The sequence below is a fragment of the Abramis brama genome, assembly GCF_963993115.1.
Source record: "Abramis brama genome assembly, chromosome: 8".
Classification (NCBI taxonomy): domain Eukaryota; kingdom Metazoa; phylum Chordata; class Actinopteri; order Cypriniformes; family Leuciscidae; genus Abramis; species Abramis brama.
In genome coordinates this window covers 1,574,339-1,585,273 of record NC_139970.1, presented here as the reverse complement: position 1 = coordinate 1,585,273, position 10,935 = coordinate 1,574,339, and the positions used below count along the sequence as shown (strand labels likewise).

The following is a 10,935-nucleotide window of genomic DNA, read 5'->3' as shown; positions in this document are numbered from 1 at the left end:
AATGCTTCTTTAAACATTGGCACCTCTTTTAGTGTTTTCTGAAGTTGTTCTATTTTCTTCCTCGGACTGTTTCTTTCTTCTCTTAATTTTTTCATCCCCTCCACATGTTGCTTACAAACACATTAGTCAGTAATGATGAGAAATAGATATGATGGAAAAGCAGGGGGGTACAGTGAGCAGCCATCAATGGGATGGTTTTTCAGTCACATGCAACCTAAACAACTAATAGTACTTAACTACACTTTTAATTTTCTAACACTTTCTAACACTCAGCCTAGTCATTTTCTGAAACTCTTACTGCTCTTTGCTCTACCTTGAAGATCCTGGCCGTGGATATACTGATCTGAACTTTGAGGAGTGGTTAAGTTCCTCAGTGCTTCTCTCCCCTCCTTGCTTCTTTTCTCCATTTCTGGCGTTCATTTTGCAGGTATTTCTCCCTTTTTTCAGGATCAGCTTTTAGACATGCTCGATACTGCCTCTGCCTCTCTGCCGCTGTTGTCGGTGCCATCACAGGCTCATAGATGTCTGTAGATGTTTAAACTGATATCATTAAATCAAACATTCTTTCAGAGCAATTTACTCAACACTGAGATGTGAAAATCTAGGCAGTAATATAATAATTCATTTAAATTACTGGATAACTTCAGAACCAAAGAGTTAAAAGCTCAACCCCATCACAATCTCACAAACCCGTTGTGATCAAATAAGTAACGGGTTGAGTGTGACTGGCTTGAGATGTGTTGCTCTAAATGGCCACTGCTCTACATGTAGTGAAAAACAGGAGAGCACATGGCATGCATGATATTAGGAAATCATGTAGAATGTTAAAATAACAAAGAACATTTTTTACAAGTCATAGTTTTCTATCTTTATTTGATGTAATGGGGTTGAGTCGTTGAGCTTGACAACCACAATATCACAATATATAAATAAGTTAGTTATAAAGTTATAAAAGAAGGAGGTAACTTGCCTGTGTCTGCACACAATGTTGTTCATAAGACTTCCATGATGTCACTTCCTGTTATTGATGTCACATAAGGATCAGTTCATTATTTTGGGGGGGAGAGAATGATTTGGGTAACAGGGTTTAGGGGTTACTGAGGTACAGAACTAAATAATGTGATTTTAATGATTAATCATAATTTATCAACAAAAAAGCAAAAAGGCAAAACGTATGGACTTTTTTCTAATTTTATTATTCATATCCCAAGTACACTTTCATAGAAGGCCATGAGGGACATGACAAAATAGGTGGTGTCAACTGAAAAAAACAACAAGATAATTTCTAATATAAAGATAAAATGTATGTCATGTTTTTAACTTTATTAAAGGAGACATTTCAATTATATTTTGGTGACCCAATAGATAAAATACACTTAAAAAAGGTCAGAGGGACTCAAATCATACCGGTTTCGTGGAATGACTCCTATATATACAGCTCTGGAACAAATTAAGAGGCCACTGTAAAATTAGCAGTTTATTTGGATTTATTATTTATATGCATCTCATTGAGTAAAATTAATTTCTTTTTATTTCTTTTCTACAAACTACTGACAACATTTCTTCCAAATATCAAATAAAAATATATTGTCATTTAAAGCATTTATTTACAGAAGATGCCATGTTTTCAGACCTCAAATAACGCAAAGGAAAAAAGTTTATGTTCATTTTTAAACAACACAATGCTAATGTTTTAACTCAGGAATAGTTCAGAAAGCAATATTTGGTGGAATAATGGCCTGTTCACAATAAGGACGATAACTATAATGACAACTATATAAGCGTACACACCAACGAACGATAACGGTCTCTTTATTCTAAGTTCAAAGATCTGCTGCAGCTTTACTCAAAAAAACATCAAGAGTTTCTTAAAAGAAGAGACGAGTTGGGAGAATCTGACACTCTGCTTAGAGAGTTCATCTTTTAAAGACAAATTTTATCCATACTTCGGTTTGAATCAATATTAGTTTCAAGACATTCCTGGACATCGTGAAAGAGGACATCAGCAAGAGCCAAACTAATCTCAGGAATCCCATCAGTGCCAGAGACCGTTTGGCAGTATGTCTTGGGTATATAGCTACTGAATCATCAAGAAATGCTATCTAACAAACGTTTCCTAAACTTCATATGCAAAAAAAGAAAGTCAAGTCAAGTCACCTTTATTTATATAGCACTTTTTACAATACAGATTGCATCAAAGCAGCTTCACAGCAACAAAGTTTATTTCCAGAAGAAAATTGCTTCATCAATAATATTGTTGAATATTAAATTAGCCAAAAGCCAAGGCAACAGTGGCAAGGAACTAAAACTCCATCAAGGTGACAGAATGAAAAAAAAAAAGATAAGATATTAAAGGGGCAACATGCTATTTGCACATATTTTAAAGGATGATATAATAATAATAATAATAATAATAATAATAGACTCAAAAGCACTAGTATGACGTCCATATAGGCTACAGTTTACATTCACCTTGCAGAATTTTCTAAATGTTAGTAATTTTAGCAAAATAAGGGCAAATATTAAAATGTCATGTTTTTTTATAGCACTATGTTTTTGTTTTATACGCCTATTTATATATATAAAAAAACAATAAAAACAAAGAAAGTGAGAAATTTTATAATCTTTTTTTTTTTTGCATGTAGTCCATAAAATCAGTCATCATGACATTACTAAACACACACGCCCATGCAGAGTCAGCTGGTGTTGGTGTTGACGTCACCGACAAGCACGCACTTTTAGCCAATCAGCGATCAGCAGGCAGACGCGATTTAGCGCGATTACTTGTAGCTGTATGTTCAAGTGATCGCTAATGCCAAAGGGGCATGAATACACAGTAAGTTGTATTCATGCACTTTCATTCATGGGGATAACATGGATAATTTGACATGGTTTAGTGTAAGATTTTGCCCATCTTTTGGAAAATGCAGTTTTAAAAGTAGAAAAAAATCACTTTAGCCAATAGATGGCTGCAGAGCTCCACTATTACCTATTTTCTGTTTGACTAACTGAAAGACATCTTTTCAAAAGTTTTTTTTCAGTTGGATTCATATCTAAATATTATGAAATCACAATTATAATAATAAAAATATTACAATCTCTTTGATTTCGGTATTTGAAATGTGTGTCTGTGTGTGCTAAATTGTTTTGTCTCATCCTTTCATCTCTCTCTCTCTCTCTCTCTCTCTCTCTCTCTCTCTCTCTCTCTCTCTCTCTCTGTGTGTGTGTGCACATTGTCGATGTGTCATTGTCACCAATTTACTTTTGTGGTGGTTCTGCATTTTGGATTATTTTATTTGACAAATTATAAGAGAGGAGTTTTTATAGTCTCACAAATGTATTTCTGGCAATGTGTGTGTGTGTGTGTGTGTGTGAGTGAGAGAGAGAGAGAGAGAGAGAGCATGATCATTTTGCATTGTGGATGTTTTTTGCATTGTTGGAAGTGTGCCACTTCATTTCCATCTATGTGTGTCCTGCATTGTTTCTGATTTTGAGGATGAATCTTGTCCATTTTCTAAGCGGGGTCTCGGACCTGAGTGTTACTTTTTTACACACTGACATAAAAACAGTTTTTTTTTTGTTTTTTTTTTGTGTGTTTTTTTTAGATCTAAAAAGTGTTGACAACTGTACAAAGTCTCATGCCATTTGGACAAAGATAATTATTTTTTATATTTTAGCAAAAGTCATTTGGGGTCAAAAAGACCCAGAAGACCACCTAAGGGTTTTAAAGGAACAGAATGGCAATGAAAACACCCAGACTTTAAAAGCTTTTTTCCAGCTTTATTAAAAGCAAAATCCAAATGGTATATGCCATAAAGTAAAACATGTGGAAAATATGTAAAACAAACAAACAAAAAAACAAACAGCTTTTAACTAGCCTACATGTATACGCCAAATGCATGAGTACAGAATGCAGCTCTTTTTATACTTGTGAATCAAACACATTAGTAGACATCGATTACACTATGACAACATCTACAGTAATATAGACTAAGCATGCATTTTTTTCTAGCCTAACTTTCCCAAAGCCTGATTTAGCCACCATATTGAAAGATCTGAAGTTGGGTTGCATGTGTGAGATTTTAAGAAGGAATTTCATAAGATTTAAAGTCGGATTCTGTCTGTTTCTTTTAATCATAAAGACAAAGCTTCAATAATACCATAATGATTAGTGTTGTAATTTGTAGTTACATTGACTGTAACTGAAAAATCTCTTTGCTATATTAAACAATTCAAGCCTCATTTTAAGCAATGCATGCAGATATCTAAATAATTGCTTGAGAAGTTATAAGGTATTTAACTTGATTATTCTTGGAGTTAAACCATCCTGGTATGTTTTCATGATTGAGCGGGTGGCAGCGGGACTTCAGTCGGAGGGTTTGGATCATCTGTAATCTTTAAATCACGGCAGAACAACACTGGTTCTTGACCAAGACCTATTTTTTACTGCCACAGATATAAAGACTTGTTTGGCTTCAGCTCAAATGTGAGTTGTTCTTCCACTTCAATCATTTCCTTACAGCTTTCGTTTTTAGTGTTGGCATGTGAATCTCCAAAAAAGTAGAGGTGCATCTTCAAAATTAACTTTGCATGTTCTCCAGATTCAATCAAGGATGACGTGGCTATTTTCCAGTTGTGTGTGATCTGGGACATCTTCTCCTTATCGTATCCAGCATTTTTATTGATTTTCTTGTGCCATGTCACTGGTGTATTGCTGTCATTAGTTATAGTTTTCATATTCTCCCAATTGTCAAAGGATGGGCCTATAGTTACTGTCAGTCCACCAGGAAGGAAGTTAACAACATCAGGATGAACAGAATAGACACCAACGCACTCATCATTGCTGAGGTCGGTACCTTTATAGTACTCAACTCCCCAATCTGAGACTGGCTTTAGGAAGAAGCAGTCGTTTGACAGGCCCCAGTAATAGAGGCCGTTTCTGCAGCTGGGATGGAGCTTGTACTCTTCAGCATCTGAGTCTTCATTCATGTTTGTTGTTTCTCGGTAAGTGCCCCTTTTTTGGAAGATGATGAAAAACTTGCCAGAAGCTGAGAAGTAGTGGTCTCCACCCTGGCAGTTGGTATGAAGGCTGTGAACTTCAGCACCACTGTCTGTCGTCAGGTTCTTGACTCTACGGTAGGAATTGCCCTTGATGATGTAAAAGTAACCATCTTCATCTCCAAGATAATGGTCTCCATTTTTGCAGGCAAGGTACAGACTGAAAATAGAGATGTCTGAACCTCTATTGATACTACCTATCTTCATATAGCAGCCGAGATCAGAACGGATTATATAATAGTATTTCCCCACTCCACAGATGTCAATGCCTTTTGTTTTGCTCTTGGGAATAATGCCGTTCATCGTGCCTGAACCTGCAACACAGAAAGAAAAAAACATTCAATCTCCTAAACAAATGAAAGCTGTTACTTTAGTCCTTCTATAGATTGAGCTCATCAAAACTTATATCCCTTACAAAAAAGAAGTTTATTCAAGTGTGCTTTAAGTATACTTCTTTTAAACTAAAACTAAAAATGTATATTTTGAGTCTACTTTTTATATACTTCTCAGAAATATACCTTATGTACTTCTCAGAATATACTTAAAATTGCACTTAAGTAAACTTGACTTATACTGACAGGATGAAATACCCGAGGAGCCAATAGTGCAACGCACAGGGTCTGACTCTGGTGAGACGCGTGAGATCTCGGAGAATCACCAGGAGCCTTGAATCACCCCACAGTGCCCAGAACCTCCAGGCACCAGAAGCTCCATCATCAGGCAGAGTAAACCAAGTACAAATGAAATGGACAGCAACCAGCAAGAATAGCGAGTGGCAGCAGTTTGGAGAAGATGTTTCCCACATAACATCAAATATGTAGAAGGGTGATGCTGACAGTTGCCTTCAAGCCCTGACTATAATCATTGTACGGAGCTGAACGAGGATGAGAGGATGAGTAAAGAGGATGAGAAAATCGTCAAAACTCCATATACCAAGAACCGGAGAGCAGAGAGAATTCATCAACTGTGACAGGAGCTCCACATTCTCAAAAAGCATTAAAAGACTGCAGAGGAGGAGGAGAAGCCACCGCTTATCGAGCTTCGCAACATTATTAGGAAGAAGCTACATACCTTGCGAAGAGCAGAGTGGCACAGGAGACGGGGAAGGGAGAGAACGCTCGGGGTTACTTAACTGTAACACTTGTTCCCTGAAAAAGCGGAGCGAGATGCTGCGCTGTTCAGCGCATTGGGAATGTCTTTAAACATGACCAGCTGTGAATATAGTGTGTAAACACGTCAATAGAATTGACCTGGAGGTAATATAGCCTCGGTCGATGATGTCATTGGCACGCTCCCGCAACGCAAGGCTATAAATAGATGAGCCACAGGTGCATCGTCAGATATTTTGTTTGAAGAGCAGTCCTGAGAGATCTTCTGCACGGCAGCGCAGCATCTCGTTCCGCTTTTTCAGGGAGCAAGGGTTACAGTTAAGTAACCCCGAGCGTTCCCTTTCAAAAGCTACAATCAATGCTGCGCTGCTTAGTGTGTTGTGAATGAAAATGCCCACGCCGCCATACTTGAAGGTGTCTGGACCCCCTACGGTTGTGTAGGTGTGCTCACAAGAACGCAAGAAGGCCTCAGACATTAGCTTATGATGTCGACTCAAGGACGTGAGAGGACGAGTGGCATGAGATGGTAAAACCATCTTTAGAGTCATAAGTTTGTCAGACGCTGATTCTAGAGGTTCAAAAGGAGTCTCAACCAGACCCTCTAGGACTATTGCTAAGTCCCATTAAGGGATCTTGGCTCTTACGGGAGGCCTCAGTCGTCTGGCCCCACGAATGAAACAAGCGAGCAGAGGATGTCTCCCGAGTGGCACCCCGTCAACCAAGGCTTAGCAAGCCGAAAGAGCGGCCACATAAACCCTGAGAGTGGCAGGGCATGTGCCTGTTGATAATTTTTCCTGCAGGAAATCCAGTACTGAAGCAATCTGGCAGTTGACTGGATCTGCATTATGTACAACACACCACCTTTCAAAGCCCTAGCACTTAGAATGGTCTCAACAACGTTAGGCGAAAGCCCAGTGTCCCTTAGTTGGTACCTATCAGGGGCCAAACATGAAGGTTCCACAGGTTGGGCCTGGGATGGAATATTGTGCCCTCCGCCTGAGACAGAAGGTCCCTCCTCTCTGGAATCGCCCATGGCGAGCCGTTGAGGAGAGATATTATCTCAGAGAACCAAACTCTGTTCGGCCAACGTGGCGCTATCAGTAAGAGGCAAGACCCTTGTTGGCGAACTCTGGCTAGAACTTCCGGAAGTAGAGTGACTAGAGGAAACGCATACAGGCGCTTTTTGGGCCATGTGTGCGCCATCGCGTCCAGACCCAGGGGGGCTGGGTGACTCACAGAGAAGTAGAGGGGACATTGTGCTGTCTGATAAGAGGCGAAAAGGTCCACCTCCGCTTCGTAAAATCTGGTCCAAATCTGTTTCACTGCTTCTGGGTGGAGTTTCCATTTCCCCATTTCCCCATCGATAGTTTCTGTCTGGACAGTAAATCTGCTCCCACATTCAGATGCCCTGGAATGTATATTGCTCTGACTGACAGGAATTTGTCCTGGGCCCAGAGAATGATTTGTCTCAGTTGTTCCTGCATCGTGATCGAATCCCAAACAAACCTGAGATAAGTCGTTCTCTGGGCAGGAGAAAGAACACTTTTCTTGGTGTTGAGTCTCAGCCCCTGGGAAGCTAGATGAGCTAACACGATGTCTCTGTGTTGAAGCGCCATCTCTTGCGATTGTGCTAGTATTAGCCAGTCATCTATGTAATTTAAAATGCGAATGCCCTGGAGTCTTAATGGAGCCAGTGCTACATCCATGCATTTTGTGTATGTGTGGTGTGACAAGGCTAGGCCGAATGGAAGAACCCGAAATTGGTAAGTTTCGCCCCTGAAAGTGAACCTCAGGAACCTCCTGTGTTCTGGCAATATTTCTTTATGAAAGTATGTGTCCTTCAGATCGATCGTGACAAACCGATCATGATGTTGAATCTGCAACACAATCATCTTGACAGTTAACATCTTGAACTTCAGCGCTTTTACCATTTTGCTTAAGCCTTGAAGATCTAAGATTGGACGCAACCCCCCATCCTTCTTGGAAACCAGTAAGTATCTGCTGTAATAGCCTGACTCTCTCTCTGGAAGAGGAACATGTTCTATGGCCTCTTTGCTCAGTAGAGATTATAGCTCTTGTGACAATATGTGCGCCAGCTCCGGCTTCACGGAAGTGGAGACAAATAAATTGGATTCTGTATCCTATTTGAACTGTGCTTAATACTCATGCAGAAATGCCTGGCAGAAGATTCCACTCTGCCAGACTCTCTGATAGTGGTACTAGTTTAAACACTTCCTGTTGAGGGGATGTTAGATGTCCCTTGTCCTGGACGACAGCAGGAAGCAACGGGACATCTAAAATTTTGCTGGAAATCGCTGCCCCCCGAAACGCCAGAGGTGGCGGAGATGGAGTGAGCAGACATTTGACGCGCCCCGTCCCGCAGAGGGGCTACCCCCACCAGACTGGGCACAATACCATCAGGACTTCTTCCTTTTATTAGTGATGATAATCCTGAGGTCTGCCCTGGGAGGTTGCTGAGCGCGACGATGGCCCCTTGTTACGTCCCTCCACTACCTGTGGTGGCTCTGTTTCCTCTTCTAATGTTTGGCTGCTCTGCAGTATGTTTTCATTTGTTATTGTGTGCAGGTGTGATCTGTAACGAGTGGGCGGAGAGACACCCTTTAAAATCTCAGGCACTCCATGCAGAGGGGAGAGACTTATGTTCCGGCTTCCATGCCTGTTATTGATCTTCCTGCACTATTTTTATTCTGTTGTAGTTAATCTCCCATCTTCTGTTTTGTTTGTAATTTACTCAATTGTTTAATAAACCCCCTAGATAAACGAGTCCAACTGACTTTGCGGTCATTGTATGTTGTGGCCAGTGTGCCTGATCATAACACCCCTCCCCTTGAGTGCGGCGAGGAAGAAACTGGACAAATGCATCCTCGTGTTTCTTAACTTCTCTAAATCTGGTGACTATGGAGTTAACTGCATCACCAAATAAACCTGAGGGGGAGATCGGGGCATCAAGTAAAAAGACTATCTCTTTGTCTTTGATGCCAGACAGATTAAGCCACAGATACCTCTGTGCTCACCAAAGCAGACATTGAACGGCCGATGGCACGGGCCGTTTGCTTGGTAGCACGAAGAGACAGGTCTGTGGCTCTAAAGAGCTCAGAGAAAGCTTCCTCATTAATTGTCTCCCCCACACTCAAATCCTTCAAGAGGTCAGCCTGGTACACCTGTAACACCGCCATGGTGTGCAGCGCAGCACCAGCCTGACCTGCAGCTTGGTAAGCTTTACCCACGAGAGCACACGTTGTTCTACACGGCTTTGAGGGGAGGGTAGGTTTCTTCAGCGAAGATGCAGACCCAGGCGAGAGATAGCTCGTAAGCGTCTCTTCAACCTCGGGCATCTCCGCAAACCCGCGTGACAATGAATATTTCTAAATGCTCGCACTCGCTTGACTCCAATGCAGTGACCGCATGCTCCTCCCCCAAATTTTGCTGTCATGTACTGCTCTGAGACATGAAGGTTGAGGATCCAAATGCAGTTTATTTTGAAAGGGTAATTATGGGATCAATATCCCGTCTAAAGTATTGCAGCCACGGATCAAAAGAGTAAAAAAACATCTTAGACCTACCTAATTCAGAGGAAGTCGCCTCTTTTCCGAGTTGCATAGATGTTGATAGTGGAAGTCAGAGTTAGAGCTGCCTCTCCTTTAGCTGGGGGTTAAAAAAAACATATATAAATATCTGCTATTTAGCATAAGCCTAAATTAAATTTAGCATTAGCCTTTATTTACTCATTCAACTTATTAAAATGATAAGATAAGATAAATTAAATGAGAATTCAGTTTTTTTATTTATTAATTCATAGCTTCCACAAAATCATTAAAGACTCTGGTCTACAGCATTTATTAATCTTAGTTAATATTAATTTCAACATTTACTAAAACATTATTAAAATCAAAGGTTGTATTTGTTAACATTAGTTAATTCACTGTTAACTAACATGAACAAACAATGAACAGCTGTATTTTTTATTAACTAACATTAACAAATAACAAATGTAACAAATGCATTGCTCATTGTTAGTTCATGTTAGTAATACATTACATTAAGTTTCATTAATAAACATTAAAGTGTTACCAAGGAAATAATATAGTTGTGGCTGCAGTTAAATTAAATTAATACTAATCAAATGGAACTCACTAAAAAATAAACTAGAAAATATGAGAAAAAAAGATAAAAGTAAGATGTATCCAAAATGCAAAGAATAAAACCCCAAATAAACCTCAAACACAATATAATATCCAGAAAATACATGCTCTGCCAAGTGGAATTTACAAAACACTAAATAATATTACAAATACCATCCATCAAAAATAATCACAGATAAATAAACAATATATTTCTTTAACCAGCATGGATGGCCAATATAGTTAAAGAAATGAAAGAGATATCACAGAGAACAGCGATAACCCTTCTTACCTCTTTGGCCAACAGAACTGTGACTAAACAAAAGCTCCAACTCAGAGAAGAGAAGCCGCAGTCTCTTTTAGACCTGCGAAGCGGACGTGATATCACTATTGGCAAGTATCCACTGCCCTGTCCCAAATGACACAGCACTTTTTCTTTCTTTTTTCCCTAAGGTTATACTTGTAACAGATACATATGTTTCACATTTACTGCTCTAAATAATTCCATAGCATAATAAGACATTAATAACTTTTTATAGACCTATATGATAAATGTTGAAGACAACATTCATCTCAAAGATATTGAAGAAAAGTAAATTCACATATTAAAGAGGAAAAAGAAAGAA

General features: G+C 39.5%; 1 protein-coding gene across 1 annotated transcript; it reads right to left on the bottom strand.

Annotated features, from left to right (window-relative positions):
• Window positions 1-3,763: 3,763 nt before the first annotated feature.
• Window positions 3,764-10,683, bottom strand: LOC311088045 (uncharacterized protein). The gene is made up of 3 exons (XM_084121683.1): window positions 10,602-10,683; window positions 9,752-9,833; window positions 3,764-5,372 (listed from the first exon to the last, which is right to left on the bottom strand). The coding sequence occupies exons 2-3, from the start codon at window positions 9,786-9,788 to the stop codon at window positions 4,444-4,446; spliced, it is 966 nt and encodes a 321-aa protein (XP_083977809.1). The 5' UTR covers window positions 9,789-9,833; window positions 10,602-10,683; the 3' UTR covers window positions 3,764-4,443.
• Between the last annotated feature and the right edge of the window lie 252 nt (window positions 10,684-10,935).

Excerpts from the sequence above, each read along its gene's own strand:
- LOC311088045 (XM_084121683.1), bottom strand. The coding sequence starts at position 9,788 with ATGCAACTCGGAAAAGAGGCGACTTCCTCTGAATTAG. Across the intron at positions 5,373-9,751 it reads GGCGACTTCCTCTGAATTAG|GTTCAGGCACGATGAACGGC; the intron begins GTAGGTCTAAGA and ends TCTGTGTTGCAG.